The sequence below is a fragment of the Pleurodeles waltl genome, chromosome 10 (genome assembly GCF_031143425.1).
Source record: "Pleurodeles waltl isolate 20211129_DDA chromosome 10, aPleWal1.hap1.20221129, whole genome shotgun sequence".
Taxonomy (NCBI): Eukaryota; Metazoa; Chordata; class Amphibia; order Caudata; family Salamandridae; genus Pleurodeles; species Pleurodeles waltl.
This window is the reverse complement of record NC_090449.1, coordinates 233,563,529-233,580,905: the sequence shown is the minus strand read 5'-3', so window position 1 is coordinate 233,580,905 and position 17,377 is coordinate 233,563,529. Positions and strand designations below refer to the sequence as shown.

Sequence of the window (17,377 nt, the reverse complement as noted above, 5' to 3'; positions counted from 1 at the left end):
GAATATTGCTCAACACCACCTGTGGGGAGGCCCAAGTCATATGTAGATAAGTTTGCATACTGTACTGGGCATGACACAGGCAATGCTGTGTCATATAATTTATCCAATTGCCACCTTCCAGAATGAGGAAATTACTGCTAACCGACACAAAATTAATCTACTCAGATTCCTTTCTTTCCAGTCTTGCTGTGGAAGGCTATGACTACTGGAAAAGCACTATTGAAGTGAAAAGTGTATGGGGAACAAAAGATTGGGAAATACAGGGTAGGGCAGCTTTGTTTAGAGCATGCCTTATTCCTTTACAGATGACATTTTTAAATTACACTGTCCAACAAACATCCTGTTTGGGGTTAGCAAAGATAAAAGAATTAAATGCGCCCAGCATCCCCTCACCTTCTAAATTTCATAACTGGCAAACATTTCAAGATGTGACTGAAGAACAACTCACTGCTTGAGTTCAGAATAGTACCTTTATTTTCTCATATTCGAGTCCCGGCGGGTAGTTATTGTGGCCAATGGACACAAATGAGTGCCAGGCATATTTTATTAATTCCACTGGGGATTTCAGAGCAGGCCAGCCAGACCCTTGCTTGCTTCAGCTCAACATTCAGGTATCATCACTACATACAATGTGGGTAAACTGTGCCAACAATGGTTACATTCCTCCATCTTAACAGTTGTCAAAGAACACCTTAGTCTCCTGTCTAGGGAGTCAATCTACAAGATTTCCTGTTAGGACCCAGGAAGCCACACTCGAAGCATTTCCTGTATACTATATATAACTAGATCTGGAAACCATCCCAGATGGAAGCTACTGCACATTTAAGGCAGATAAAGAAAAAATGAAAAAGTCTTTAGCTGTTGTAGAAAATGGCATGAACACTTTGTTCAACAGAATTCAGACCTTAAATAATATTGTGTCATCTGCAATTGTCATCATTCAGAAACATTTCCTTTTAACAGCATGGACAAAGCCAGCTGCTTTCTATCATGCAGTTAAGTTGGATACAGCAGATTCTTAAAAGTGGCAGCGTGCCTTGGAAGCACATTAACGTTATTCAATTGTTTGCTGCTTTTAACTTGTCCAGACAACAACAGATAATGGCTAAAAAAGAAGCTAGTTACATCATGCTTAACATTGAGAAATTAGAAACCTGCCTTTCACTGTAGCAGAAATACTCTCACAAGTATGACTAATACATGGATTGGTAAATCTGCCCATTTCCACCTTTTGTCTCACGAAATGCTTAAATCATTTTGCAGTAGGCAGGTTTCAGCAGCTTGGAGACAGTCACATACACGAGGTGTAGGAGTTGCCTTTTGATTACAAATGTATGAAGGGCTAAACAGGGGTCCTTCTTAGCGGACCCAAATGTGAGACTACAGTTAGTCATTCTATGATTTGTAAACCGGTGTTCTTTCACGGCCTTTACAATGTGGAGGTCGCAAATTTGGCATGCTATCTAAAGGGTACTACCGTCTCTTTGATTTGTCCAGTATTTCAGATACTTTCTAATGGAAATTATATGGTTCTGAATGATCAAAACTGCTGTGGAATGGAGTTATGTGATTTCAGTTACTCAAATGGTAACTTGTTGCAGCCATGTTTTATCCCACCCACCACACAGAAGAGATAAAAGTGGCATACCTGTGGCCCCACATTGCTACTTCTAACGTAAACTTTGGCAAGTTCAGCAGACTAAAGGTGCCATTGTTCCAAAAAAATGTGGCCCTGACACTGATAATAGAGACATACTATCTCCAGATAGCAATGTCATTGGCCAAGATACAATCCCTATTAAATACCAATTTCCTGAAGCATTTTGGAGAATTGGTGAGCAGAATATTCAACGCATCGAATACTGCGGGGATTGCACACTTTTTTAAGGGTGTCGGTTCTGGATTTGTTAGCACCTTCCAGACCATAGGGGTCATTACGACTCTGGCGGTCTTCTGACCACCAGGGCAAAGGTGGCGGTTTCACTTGTCTTCTGATAGCCAGGGTGGTCGGACCCATTGGGCCGGAGATGAGCATCTCAGACCCGGCAGTCCACAGATGACCGCCGGCGGTATTATGAGCCGCCTTTCCACCAGGGTTTCCACGGCAGTAGCACCACCACGAAAACCCTGCCGTAAATGCTAGAGCTGACAGGGAATTTCTTCCCTGTCACCGGTAGATGACTCCCCCACCCTCCCCCAGCAAGCACAATCCCCCCTCCCCCCACCCCAATCAACTACAGCACCCCCTCCCCCCAGCAGATACAGCACCCCCCTCCTTCCACCCCCGCCAGGTAGACCGCCACCCAACCCCCCCCACCTTCTGCCCTCTTCCCACATACATGCACACAATAACACACACCACGCATGCACTCGTTCACCAACACTGACATACACGCATTCACTCACATGCATCCATACTCGCATTCACAACACTCATACTCGCATTTACCACATTACTCACATACGCATACACACTTACTGCATACACACACTCACTTCTACATTCAGAAACGCATACACACATTCATGCACACACGCAGACAACATACACGCACACACAACACCCCCCTCCCCTGTCGGAGGATCAACTTACCTGGTCCGGGAGGAGGTCGTCTGGCAGGGAACAGGAAAGGGCGCTTCTACCTCCGGTAGCACCCCGCCATCAGGACAGTGGTAGAACCGCCCCAGCGCCTCCACCCGCCAGCAACACTACTGCTGGATTTCAGCCCAAAATGTGGCGGGAATCCAGCAGTACCCATATTATGGTGGGCGGAAGACCGACAGCACTGGCGGTCTTCTGGCACCCATGGCTTTGGCAGTCTTGCTCAAAGACCGCCAAAGTCAAAATGTGGGTCCATGCTCATTTTATAATACCTGCATACCTGCAGCCATATACTCACTCTTTTCGAGTGTCTTTGGCAAATTCCCTGTAACATTGCCATTACTGAGCAGAATGCTGCTGTTGCTAATTTTGATGCTCAGTGGCTATTCTCTTTTAGCAAAGCGTAGTAATGGAGCTAATAAAAGCCTAGCTGTGTCATGAACGCATGATGCAGTATTTCAGAGTTTCCTTGCTTGGGGACCTGGAGCTAGATTGGTCTTTGACATTTAGACCAGTCTTGACGTGTGTTTAGCCAGTCTTTCGTTGCATCTGGTGTCTCTTCGAATGTGCACCTATAGTGCGTCTTGCCCTGCAGCCTGCATATCCTGTGGACAAGGATCTGTTAATGTTCTCGATGAAAGTCCATTCACGGACATGCCCCTTGAGACCGCGGTTGATCCGCGAGTCATCCTATGGACCACCGCCAATGCATTTGCTGGCTCCAACGACATCTGGCACAATGGACAGTGCTATCTACGCAGTTCAATCTGCGCTGGAGACTTCTGCACACTTCTGCTCAGTGGTTCCTTCTGCCAATACATTGATTAACCTGCCAGCTGCCGAAGTGGAGTCCTTCCTGGTCTAAATCTCCCTTGATGACATCAGAGTTTTTTTGCAAGAATATGAGTATTGTTAAAATTTGACCACTGGGTTTTTCAACACATAAAATGTGACACCAAATTGCCTTTCTAATTTGGCCTGTCTGTTGGCCTGCTTGGCTTGTCGATTTAGACATTTGTCTCCTATGTATGACTTTAGGTGCACTTTTAGAAATGTATGATTGTAAAGTACAGCATTTTTAATAGTAGGCTTTGGACTTCGCACCCTTGTTCCAGAAATAGGGGAGGGTGTTGTGAGTCTATTTTAGTTAGTCGCTTGGGCACAGATATCTTAGCTTAGGCTTGAGGCCTGGGTCCTTTTAATTAGTTATTATCCCTGTATTCAATTCTATTCATTTCATTATTGCTTATTTTAGTGGCATTGTTTTAATTTCATTATCTGCTATTTGGCGAAAGCGTCATTATTAGTGTTATGGTCGACACTGCATCATGTTCTCTTCTTTGGAATCACAACAACAAAATGCCAGGCACACAGAATGATATTTTGTATTGCCGGCCCCAAGATTATGTAAACAGTCCAGTGCTTAGGTACATACCAGCGTCAGGCTTCTGTGCATAAACATAAACATGTCCCCTATAAAAACATCTTGTAGGACAAAGAGCATGAGAGGGGGTTCCAGCCAGAATTTCCATCCAGGATGGATGCTGGTGTTCGTTAGACCTAAGCCTTTGTATCTCCATGGATCCTGATCTGGAGACCGATGGCTGACCTTGTACCAAGGTAACAGGGTTGGGATGTGCTTCACATGGACACTGTACAGACAGATTTGGCTTACACTGCTATGCTCTCCTTAGGAGCTAGAGATTAGGCTTTAAGGTAGGAATTGTATACTCATAACAATATGTTGTGTTTGTTCATATTTACATCTCTAATTTTCACAATCCTGATTTTGTTATTCCTCATTATTCTAAACATTGCAGCTCGTGTATTTTATCGTACATTGCAGGCTTTTCAATAAATGTATTGAAATTGCCCTGCTTCTCTTTCCTTGCCTCTGTATGTGTGAGAGACTTTTATGTGGAGAGAAAAGGGTAAGGCATGTTTCACCATGATTTTATCTGAGGTTTTTATTTTTTGGGAGTTCCATGCAAGGCTGCCACAAATCACCTTTACCGGCTTGGTTTTAGTGAGGTGCTGCTAGAGAGCTGGGAGGGTTGGGCTGAAAGCTGCCAATTGGTGTGGGTGGGACTCAGTCGCCTACAACGCAGAGGTGCTGCCGTCCCAAATTCAGCACGTAGTCGCTGTTGAAAGCTGGGGAATTGATAGGTGAGACAGAGAGAGAGAGATATTGAAACAACTTTGATGAGATGAAAAAAACAGAACTCACACCAGCTTAATATAATCCAAAGACAGAGTCACAGCTGCATCTGAGTTTTGCAAGCTGGGAGCACTGGACAGTCATTGAAGGGAAAAGTGTTCTGGATCAGTCTGAAACTTGGAAGGAGTATTCTTAACATAAGCAATCTGCAGGTAGAAGTATCTATTAGAACTCTATTGTAGAAAGATAGAGCAAAGAGGGGAGATTCATTGTGCCTTAACAGTGTGTAGTACAAAGCGGTGCTGCAATCTCGTACTGTAGGCAGTGTGCTTGCTGCTTTATCTCCTCCTAGCCCTAACCCACCATTAAGAGCTATAAATTCTGTGTTGCCACCACAGCCCACAAATGGGCTCTGCCTGTATGTATGTAATTCTCTCTTTTTCACTGAGGGAAAAAGGAAGTGGGAAAGGAAAAGCATCTGTGTCTGGTAAGGATAAAGCTTGGGCAGAGCTCCTTTGTTACCTGCATCAATCTTGGTTTATATCTCTGGACCCTTACCTAATATTTAGTGCTCTGTTGCTTCCTGTTTTGGTTCACGTTGTACAAATATCCATAAATACATACAAACATGCATACATACAGCGCTCCAGCATGCAATACACATCTGCCACAAATTGTTTTTCCCATTAAAGCCACACTGTATCACTTAGATGACCAAATTCAAGATGGATGCCTGGAGAAAATTCTAAGAAAAATATCATGGAGAGGCACTCAGAAAAAATTTGGATACAGCCTATTGAGTGTGAAAGTCTTAAATTGTGACCCTTGAGTTCCATTTTTCCCATTCGGAACGAACTGACAATTCACTGGTTATTTTCCATTGCACCTGCCACCTGTCTTTTTCTTTGAAAGAGGTCTTGCACTGTCTCTGCGCCCACATTTTGAGCATGGAGCCAACTGTCCCCTTTCGACCATGAATGGGTTAGGATAGATGAAATCTGTTTTCTTCTTCTGCAACTGAAATTTAGACTTGGACTTAGATGGTGGGATGAGAATTTATTTTGACCACATAATCTCAACAAATGCCCATCCTCTTACTTCCAACAAATTCATTAAATTAAACCTAAAGGAGGACTGCTCAGGATAGGGGAAGCTCGCTGAAGAACAAATCCCCTCTCACCCCAAGCCACTGCTTTACAGACCGATGATTACTGCACTGAGTCTCTGAATTTGTTTATCCCCTATTACACAATTTAATTTCCCCTTTGACAAAAAATAGTCAAGCATTCATCAATATCTCTCTAGACATATGTATTTAATGAAACTACCCTTTCTTAACATCTATGTTCTCTAATCCACCTGCCATTTTCTAGCACATTTAGCAGAATCACCCATTTGTAACTCTTAATGCATATTCAAAGGACTAGTTTAATGTCACATATTGATTGCCAGGAGTAAGAAGCATGCACTCTTAAAAAATCCAAATGGGCAAACGTGCATATATTTCAGTGTTAAAATCATGAAACAAATCATTTAAAGGTTTTCCTACATTGGTATTCAGAAAAATACAGAAAAACTTTCAAATGAGAGTATAACTAACAACCATTGCCAGGGAAAAAGTGTAAGTACTTAGGGTGAAAAGAGCCAGAGCACCTCAAGCTACTGATGTGATTAGGTAATCATATTTTTTATTTTTAACTGGGCAGTGAACTTCGGCACTATTCCCCCTTTGCTGGTGTGACAAAGTTCAAGTAGTAAAGCATTGTGTCAAATCACCACCAAGCATTGAGCACCCACACCATAAACTGAGAGCTGAAATTGTGAAGAACAAAGCGGACTAGGAAGAAAACCAAAGTCTTGTTATGACACTCATACACTGCACCATATACTGTTCCCATCCACTGGAAAAAACTACGTCAATGCCAAATAATGTGTATATAGTTTTATCAATCAAGTAATTTATCGTTACCCAAAGACTCCCCCCACCAGGCTTTCAATAAGTACAATTATCAAATGCACAGGAAACATTGTTGATGGCTCTTACCCGATAACCTCTCCAGAAAGATTGAATAATCAAAGCTGCTTCTTCATCTTTTAACAGCAGAGACAAAGGAATTGGTGGTCTTGGACTGTAAAGGAATACATGATCATGGATCAGACCAGGTTTCGGTTTAATTCAAAAACAGCCTCCAACGAGAAACCCATCTACAATATACAAGCGAAGGACAAAACTTTTCTCCTCATATGGTCACCCTAACTGCAGGCTACGTCCACATTGCAACCTCTGCTGAAGACTGGTACTTCAAAGCTGGATCACACCATGCAGGTTGGAGCCCATTCCTGTGGGCCCCCCATCGTTCCTTCTTCCTCTCCTGACTCTTTTCCTTACCCTAATGTCTCTCCCCACACCTTGAAGCGCACCTTCTCATGACTTCCTACTGTTTCTCACCCCACTTCACATGGTAACCAGGTAATGGGTCAAGCAAACTTGTGCAGTGACTTGTGTGTATTATTTGTACCAATATGATCAGCCATGATATAACTGTATGATGATAATTGTACTTTTGTTTCCCACTTCACATCAATCAATAAATAAATGCACAAAAAGAAAGTTCATCCTCCCTTTCTTGATCTTTTTATCTAGGGCACTAAAAAGAGATTCTGATTTTCTGGGCTAACACTGAATAGAGGAGCACAGTAAACATTTGTAGATTGCACAAATAGGACTCAGTCCATTTTTTGTTCAATGAGTCCCACACAGCGCAAAATGCTATCCTTCTACCTATCATTATCCTAAATTGATGGAGACTAAGCAAATGCTGTGTCATATGTTTTCTAGAAAACGTTGAATACTGTCCAAAATACCTGCAATGCAGCATATAGGAACGATCCAACGAGGGAGTGAAGAGATAGTGTTCCAGAAACATTTCCATCTAGAATTAATGTTTCAGTGAGCAGCCACTTTGGCAAGAATATTTTGACTAAAAATCACAGCAACCCTCCCATCCATGCCGCTGAGCCCTATTACAAAAACTAACCACACAGATTTGCACAACAGCATTAATGTCAGGTGTTAGAAATGGGGTCTCTAGTTGGCAGTCGGTTTGCACCGTTTCCAAGTAGGGACCCTCACTCTAGTCAGGATAAGGGAGATACCCAGACAGATAACCCCTGCTCACCCCCTTGGTAGCTTGGCATGGCAATAAGGCTTATCTCAGAAGCAATGTGTAAGGCATTTGCACATAACACACAGTAATACAGTGAAAACACACCAGTTTTAGAAAAATAGCCAATATTTATCTATGTAAAACAAGTCCAAAATGAGAAAAATCCAGCATACAGTAATAAAGACATTGCAAGGATTAACCGAAAAATACAGTTCCTTGAAGTCGATAGCTCTGTCTGGGGCTATCACGATGTCGTGAACAACAAATCCAACAGTTCAGGCCGGCCGCTGCATTGCGGGCCAGCTATGGTGTCGCGAAGACCCTCAAACAGTACCTTGGAAATGAAGGGCGTTGTGATCCTCGCGATCAACTCTGGAGTGCGACGTCGCTGGCGTCGGTTCCGGAGGTCGGTGAGGTGGTCATCAGGCCCTTAAAGTCACACGCATTGCAGATAGAACTCCGGACTGATGACAAAGTCAGTAGTCCTGGAATCGATGACGTCGGGGTTGTAGTGCGAAGCAGGGTGATGCGACGTGCGGTGCCCACAGGTCATGGTACAGGCAGCGGCTCAGTGATGCCATCCTGTGGTGTAGGTGAGACCAGGGCTGCGGTGTCAAGTGGGTCACGGTGCAGGCAGCGTTGCTGAAGCACTGTTGTCAGTAGGCCAAGGCAGCAGTGCGGCGTGAGGGAGCTCTGTGCGGCACCCACCAGTCGCAGCTCGCGGGAGGGAGAAGGGGCGGGGTGGCGCTGGGGGAGCAGGACCAAAAAATAAATAAAAAGAAAAAGCTTACCTGTTTTGCCACGCCGCACTACCTCTGAACCGTTTCTCATCTGCAGGGACAGGCTCAGGCTCCCAGCGTGCCCTGTGTCCAACCCTACCACTGCTTTCCTGCTGCTGGGAGCATGCCAGCAGTGGTAGGATTGGATGGAGTGCCCTGGCTAGGCGCTCCGAGGCAGCGTAGGAGCCTCTGCCTGCTCTCTCCAATCCGGCACTGCGTCGCCGGGTTGGACAAAGCCTAGTGCACATGTATGTTTGGCTGGCCTGAGACGCCCGGCCAAACAAACATGTGCACCGAGGGGGAGTGCTGTGCACACACCCTCAGTCCCTGTCATGCCTGTGGACCTGCCCCTTTTGCAGTTAAAAACATAATAAACATAGTTTATTATGTTTTTACTGTAAATGTTTTGCAGCTTCTGCTGCAGGTGGGGGGCGATGCTCCTCCGCCATAGCGAAGGAGCTGCCCCTGGCGCCCACAGGTCGCTGTGCAGACACAGGTATCTGTTGACGAAACTGGAGTCAATGGCGCTGGCGTCGGTGGACCGGGCTGCGGTGCGGGGCGGGACGGTGCGTCGTGTACGAGCGGTGTCCTTAGGCCACAGTGCAGGCAGAGGCATGAGTGTTAGCGTGGAGCATCGTTGTCGGGATTGCCAAGGCTGTGGTGTGAGAAAGGCGATGTGGAGTTCGGAGCCCACAGGTCACGTGCAAGCAGCGGCTCGGTGATGACATCAGCTGGCAGCGTCAGTGAGACCAGGGTTGCAGTGTGACATGGGGCACGGCTCCGTGCGGCATTGTCAGGTCACGGTGCAGTCAGCGGTGTCCTTGACGGCGTCGCAGTGGTTTTTGTTCTGTTGCAGCACAAAACACACAGTTCCCAGAGCTGTAGGCACATGAAGCTGAAGTCTTTGATATCCCTGAGACTTCCAACAGGAGACAAGCTCTACTTCAAGCCCTTGGAGAAACTTCACAAGCAGGATACACAGCGAGATCCAGTCTTTGTCCTCTTTAAGGCAAAAGCATCAACTGCAGGCCAACCCAGCAAATCACACACAGCAGCTCTTCTCCTTGGCAGAGATTACTCTTGTTCTAAAAGTCTGGGGTTTTGGGTCCAAATCAGTCTTGACCATGTTCCCCATGTGAACAGTCCAGCCCGAACTGCCAGGCCAGGTCTTCCCTGGACCAGAAACAAGCATCCTGGGACCGGTTTCAGGGTATCACCCTTCATCAGCCAGGCTAATTTGAATCTGGTGGCATAGCAAGCACGGGACCCCCGTTTGGGCATACACGTCCCACTTGAGGTGACAAATGCAAAAACAACAGATGATGGACAGAATGCACAGCAAATCAAACATTCACCCCCAGTCCCAGATCTGATTTAATCCATCAGTTTTTATGCAGATGGCTGGGTCCAAACTGGGGTAGCATGGTGAGCAAAATAATTGATGGATTAAACCCAGATCTGTGACTGGGGGTGAATGTTTGATTGGTTCTGCATTCCGTCCATCATTTGTGTTTGTTTGCTTTTGTAGCCATAAGTGTGCCGGGTATGCCCAGACTTGGGCCCCGGGCTCACTGTGCCACTGGATTCAAGCTAGCCTGGCTGATGAAGGGTGATACCCTGAAAACAGTCCCAGGATGCTTGTTTCCGGTCCAGGGAGGACCTGGCCTGGCAGTTCGGGCTGGACTGTTCCCATGGGGAACAGGGTCAAGACTGATTTGCATATGGCTGGGTCCAAACTGGGGTGGCATGGTGAACAAATGAATTAATGGATTAAACCCAGATCTGTGACTGGAGGTGAATGTTTGATTGGTTCCACATTCCGTTCATCATTTGTGTTTGTTTGCTTTTGTCGCCATAAGTGCGCCGGGTATGCCCAGAAGTGGGTCCCGGGCTCACTGTGCCACTGGATTCAAGGTAGCCTGGCAGTTCGGGCTGGACTGTTCCCATGGGGAACAGGGTCAAGACTGATTTGCATAGGGCTGGGTCCAAACTGGGGTGGCATGGTGAGCAAAAGAATTGATGGATTAAACCCAGATCTCTGACGGGGTGAATGTCTGATTGGTTCCGCATTTCATCCATCATTTGTGTTTTTTCACTTTCTAAAAGTGGCATTTTCAAACTGACAATCTATAAACAACTATACCAAAAGACGTATTTTTAAGTTGTGAGTTCAGAGACCCCAAACTTCAATTCTCTATCTGCTCCCAAGGGGAAACTGAACTTAAAATATATTGAAAGGCAGTCCCCATATTAACCTATGAGAGAGATAGGCCGTGCAACAGTGAAACCCAAATTTGGCAGTATTTCACTCTAAGGACATGTAAAACACACCAGTACATGTCCTACCTTTAACATACACTGCACCCTGCCCAGGGGACTACCTAGGGCCTACCTTAGGGGTGCCTTACATGTACAAAAAGGGGAGGTTTGGGCCTGGCAAGTGGTACACTTGCCAGGTCGAATTGGCAGTTTAAAACTGCACACACCGACACTGCAGTGGCAGGTCTGAGACTTGTTCACAGGGCTACTCATGTGGGTGACACAATCAGTGCTGCAGGCCTACTAGTAGCATTTTATTTTACAGGCCCTGGGCATGCATAGTGCACTTCACTAGGGACTTATGAGTAAATCAAATATGCCAATCATGAATAAACCAACCACCAGTACAATTTACATAGTGAGAACTTGCACTTTAGCATTGATCCGCAGTGGTAAAGTGCACAGAGACAATAAACCAGCAAAAACAGTGTCCAGAATACCATAAAAACGGAAGGTCAGAAGGCAAAAAGACAGGGGAAATATGACAAACGATGCCAGGTCCAACATCAGGATAGCTAGCTGGAGTTAGACTTAGGGTTTCATTTATATCGTGGCGGATGCCCCGTTATTGTGCCAGGGCGAAGGAGCACCCACCATATTTATAAATGATGAAGCAGGTGGTCATTTATAAATCATTGGCAGGAATCACTGTGCTTTTTACAGTTTGTTGCAGGGCTTTGTCAACATGACGCAGCCCTGCACCAAACTGTATTCTTTTTATTTTCAAAAAGGAAATCCCAAAGGGGAATTTTCTTTTTGAAAATTAATAGGAAAATGCTCCCCTTGCCGTGGGAGTCCTCTCCCATGCGAGGTAAGCATTCAGCATTATTCACTGTCTCTTATCGCCAGGGTTTTCTTGGTAATTGCGGGCAGTGAAAACTGACCTCTAATTCCACCCATTTAAATTAGGTGGGTGTAATTACACGTCTGTGGAGTAAGGGCCATAGGAAGGGTTTAATCACGGCGAAGAAGGAGTAGTCTCCACTGCCCTGCATCTAAATTCAGTAGGCGGACTGCATTCTTGGTGGTAAGGATACTCTGTTGCAATTGCGCCCATAATTTCAAGTGACACAACATTTTAAAAGGGATCAATGTGATCAAGTCATGCTGCTCATCAGTTTCCTTTACTATAGGTTGGGTTTGTTCAGCAGGCCACTTAATCCGTGGGACAGTGAGGGAAGTGTGTTTAATTTTTTGATGCTTTTCTTCAATTGGTATTATTATGACATACATTTGTAGGTTCTAGTGGATAAGGAATGGTATAATCTTCATTAAGTGCTGTAATATGATGGCAACATAATGGAAGACAGGGTGACACCAAATATATAAGAGAGAGAGTGTGTGTGGTTGTGTGAGTCTGTGTGTGAGTGTGAGGGAGAGTGTGTGTGTGTTTGTGTGTAATAGTAGCAACAGAATAAATCCTTTAACTGCTCGGGCTCGGTAGTCAGGCATTAGTGATAGCAGAGGCACTTTGGAGTGCATTCCATTGGCAAGGGAGGTTAACGTTACTCTTATAGAACTCTGAGAGCTTATGCCTGCACGTTCCATTGACAAGCTGCTGGACAGAAACATGTTAACAGGCACCACGAGGATGAGAGGCAGAACGTCTGAGCATTGTCCAAGAACTTTCAGTTTGTGTGAAGCGTGAAAACCAGCTTTAAGTCTTGCATTTGCAATGTAAGTTGGTTTAGCAGGCTCCAAAGGGCCTGATTTTCCTATCTAACAAAAACGTACGTGTTCATCCAGGACAATTTGCGACCCACCAATTACCATGCACATGCTGGGTGCTAACCCAGTTTGTGCACAATCGCCATGGGTGAGGCCACTGCAACTTATTGAGTGCGCTGTCACAGTGATTCTCGCATAAACGAGGATGTACTGCACTTGCCACATAATTCACCATCTGGTACATAGTTGGCAGATGTTAACAAAACGTGTTTCTGGCTCGGACAGATCAAAATGCCCACCTGTTTAAAGAACACTAAGGGGGTCATTCTGACCCTGGAGGTAAAATCCGCCAGGGCCAACGACCGCTGGAGCACCGCCAACAGGCTGGCGGTGCTCCCATGGGCATTCTGACCACGGCGGTACAGCCGCGGTCAGAAACGGAAAACCGGTGGTGTACCGCCGGTTTCCCGCTGCCCTGGGGATTCCGACCCCCATACCGCCATCCTGTTCCTGGCGGTTTTGGCCGCCAGGAACAGAATGGCGGTATGGGGTGTCGTGGGGCCCCTGGGGGCCCATGCCAATGGCATGGGCACTGCAGGGGCCCCCGTAACAGGGCCCCAGAAAGATTTTCAGTGTCTGCCATGCAGACACTGAAAATCGCGACGGGTGCAACTGCACCCGTCGCACCCCTTCCACTCCGCCGGCTCCATTCGGAGCTGGCATCCTCATGGAAGGGTGTTTCCCGCTGGGCTGGCGGGCGGCCTTCTGGCAGTCGCCCGCCAGCCCAGCGGGAAACCCAGAATACCCGCGGCGGTCTTTTGACCGCGCAGCGGTATTCTGGCGGTTCCAGCCAGGCCGGCGACTTCCGCCGCCGGCCGGGGTCAGAATGACCCCCTAAATCACAATGCATTAACCACCCACAACTCAGTTTCTTCTGTCATTAGTTGATTTTATTCTTGTCTTTGACCATGTACTGCGCTCCGTCACCTGTGGCTAGGTTTGCTCTATAGAAGTGCCATATTCATACATGCACATGCTTTACAGCAGTAATGAGGACCCCTTTTAGACATTCAACAACATAACCGTTTTACCCGGATGATGCTAACATCCTCAACTCATGGAGGTCATGCATCTGCAGCAACTAACAAAATTTTAACACCAGTTCAACCAGTGGAAAAGAATGATTCCTTTTTGTTATGTTTTGTGTCATGTATTTCACGTACATAGTTTGATAGCAGAATCCCAAACAGGTTACATCTTTTTTTAAAGTCGTATGTTTAACTCTAGTGAGTCACATAACAGTAAATAAATAAACAATGTGCAATAATGTTCTACAGGGCTGGTTCTCAATGAAAAGAGGTGCTTCTAGATGGTTCACATGGATAACAGTGTAAACCTAAAACTAAAGACAAGTTTTAAAAACATAGTTTGGATAAGCTAAATAAAAAGAGGCACTTCTTTTATTATAAGAATTACGCACATGTGGACTTGCTTTCTACTGACTGTACATTATATACCTTTTGCGCAAATGTGCTTACTGTTGGGGTGAAAAGTATGGTCTTGATAAAATGGTGTTCCTATGAGTCGTCCATTGAGAGTAAGCTCTCACTCCGAAGACTGCAGCAGCAGAGCGGTGAAATACGATGGAGGAGGAACAGCCTGGTGCCCTGCTCTGTGATTGGTCCACAAGAAGTATAAGATAGAAGGAAGCAATGGAGCAGTGGCATGGCAGTGTGATGGTGGCAAGTGCTTAACGTCTGGTGGGAAGGCTTGGGGGGGCGCAGGGGTTCAAAGGCCAGTCATGCTACCAACTGTATTATAGCACTCACCCTTTTTTGCCCAGTGGAGCTTCCAACAGAGGTGCAATTATTCACTCTGTCCCAATATGGGAACAATCGGGGGCAAGCAGGGCAATAAAAGACCAGCCCATGCAACCCCCCCTAAAGTGGTTAAAAATGGCTGTGTGTACCACTAGAGGTCATCCAGAGAACATAATCTGAAAAATAAAATTAGCCTCTTCCTTATGACCATGGCAAAGAGCATGGCAACTGTTCTTCTACTTCGGGCATTAAGCATCAGCCAGCTACTCACTCAAATAAGCAGACTTATTCCATTAATTTTGCCACTATTTAAACTGTTGCCAAAGTTCATATGGTTGGCTAGAGAAGCGCTAGCAATGCTACAGCGTACTTTAATTTGACTACACTGACAGAATATCCAGTAACCTCATACGTGTTACTCACAAGCAGGGAAGGACGCTGACGTTCGGCTATTTAGATAAGACTTAAAAGTATGTCTTTAAAAGGTCCAGACCAAACACATCTGGAAAGCTTAGGGTCACTACTGCCCACTCTTTCAGCAACACTGCTACTCTAACCACCACAGCAGATACACTAAACTGGCAATCAAATAAATTAGAATTGCAAATACATTTTTGCAATCTATAGCAAATTAAGTTGCCACGGTTGATTTTAATTAACAAAGTTTGCACAGAAAAGTAGCCATTTTGGACACCAGGGGACTGTATAGAATTGTGGTCGTTCAGAAATTATAGATACACTTTGCTTGCTGCCTCAAGTGCACCAAATGATAGTTTAAAATGCATAACTTGTTAAAACAGAAACAATTTGACAAATAAGGTAGGTGCAAGTAACAATCTGCGCCACTTGAGTGCACAATGACCCTGGAAATCGCAGTGTAATTATCCATCACCAACTGATAAACAGTTAAAAACAAAGTAAGCAGGAAAACACTTTCCATAGCAATGGCTTGATGCCACAGCTCTCTATTAAGGAGAATAGAAGCTACGAAACAGTAAGGAAACCCTGACCACTACATTGCAAGCTTGTATTACATGTGTGGCAAAATCAAACATAATCTGAATAGTGGCAGGCAATACTCAGCCAACATAAAAACAAAAAGGATACTTGCTATTAGGAATAGTTTTGCAATTTGAAGAATTTTCTGGATTCACATGCAGTGCAATATTCCACCATTTAGTGGTTGGGTCGTCTTTCTAGCCCATTTCTTTTCCTCTCAGGTGTTGTCGGTCATTTGTTGGTAAGTCCATCTTCCTGTGATGTCAGAAATATGGCATGGAGAACCTTATACGGGCCCAATTTTCTGATTCTTTTTTCCCCCCTTAGGAACTCCTCTTCTTCTTTGGGTTTCCTACTTTTTCACACCTACTCCCAATGCTCCTTTGTAGTGCATTTGCTTTATAACAGTACTGTCACTCCTAAGCAGGCTGGGATGAAAAAAGTTGTATTTGTGAACATGTGTCCCACCTGCGCCTCCATGTTTTGTGAATGTTTGTACAGATGATCATGAAGTCGTCATATATACATGTTTATGGAACAGTTAGCCGTGAATGCTAGTTTTGCCCCTTTTTTCCTTTTGAAGTGTTTCAGGTTTTCTACCCATTGCCACCACAGAAGTTTTGTAGCATTTTTGGGCAATTGCAGTATCAATCTTGCAATTGCCCCTTAGTGATGAGCAAACCTTTATCTGCTGTTTAAAAGAAATGATACTTTGTTAACCTTTCTGACTTATTTTGCTCCTGCGGGTAATACATGATTGTTCTCCTGACATTTAGTTTGCAGGGCACTTTCTGCCTCTGTTTTTGGTTAATGGAAAAAAGCTGGTAACTAGAAGATTTGACTCTTGAAAAGAATCCCCCTAGTCTTCCCACTACTGGCATTGCATGTTGGGGGCCCTTTAGCATTTGGTTGTGGGCCCTGATCCCGTTGAGACCTGACCTCAAACTTTTTGTGATGTTACCTGAAGTCACCTTTTGAGCTCTCTTTCTCTAAATGTCTTTCTTGAAGAATAATGTTTCTTGAGTCTGACGACTCCCTATTTGGTGTTGAATTCTTCTCCTTGTGGCAGCTCAGTCTCTTCTGAATTTTCCTCCTCATCAATGGACAGATCAAGGTCCATGAGGGTGGTCTCTTTCTATTACAACTGCACAATTACATAGTATGCCCATCTCTGCTTCTTCTTGACCTTAAGGATCTTGGGTTGTAATTCTCCATACACTTCGCACACCTTGGCACTATGGTCACGACCTAGTGGGTGACCTTCTTCATGCCCTTATGGTGGCACTCCAGAAAAAAACAATAGGGGTTGTTCTCCATCTCTCTTGACGTCTCCAGGACCCAGCTTTGCATTCCCTAACACAAGTGATCAGGTTCCCATGACGGTAAACCTGGTTTAGAATTTGGCTTTCCCTATACTTGTTCAATGTTTCATTAAAATGTGGGGTTGACTCAGCATTTTCATCCTGTTTCCTGGTTATTTTCTTGATGATCCACTGACAACTTCTCACTTCTGCTGCAACACTCCTGGAGCTCCTAGGTTTGCTTCATGAACCAACATTATTAAAAACAATCTGAAGATGGTGATCACTCAAAGGAGTTTCGGGGCTGAGATCGCAGGAGGCTGGACTTACCACCAAATGGTCAAGAACTCCACCAAAAGCACAGAGAGAAAAAAAGGACTAGAAAGAAGACTATACTATACCCAATCACCAGATGATGGAATATTGCATAGCAAGCAAATTCAGAAAACATTCAAGCTGCAAGAGCTGAAATGAGTCCATCCTGCAAAAGTCCAAAGTTTCAGGGAACTACCGAAGAAAGAGTTTAGTCCATCCTGCAAAAGTTCAAAGTTTCAGGGGACTACA

General features: G+C 45.0%; 1 protein-coding gene across 3 annotated transcripts in view; it reads right to left on the bottom strand.

The window, feature by feature from the left end:
- The window catches only part of IQCK (IQ motif containing K), a 515,691-nt gene that overhangs the window by 209,775 nt on the left and 288,539 nt on the right, over nt 1-17,377 (bottom strand). For all 3 annotated transcript variants that reach the window (XM_069210248.1, XM_069210250.1, XM_069210249.1), the window contains exon 11: nt 6,805-6,889. In XM_069210248.1, coding sequence (XP_069066349.1) covers nt 6,805-6,889 — 85 coding nt within the window. The remainder of the gene's footprint in view (nt 1-6,804; nt 6,890-17,377) is intronic.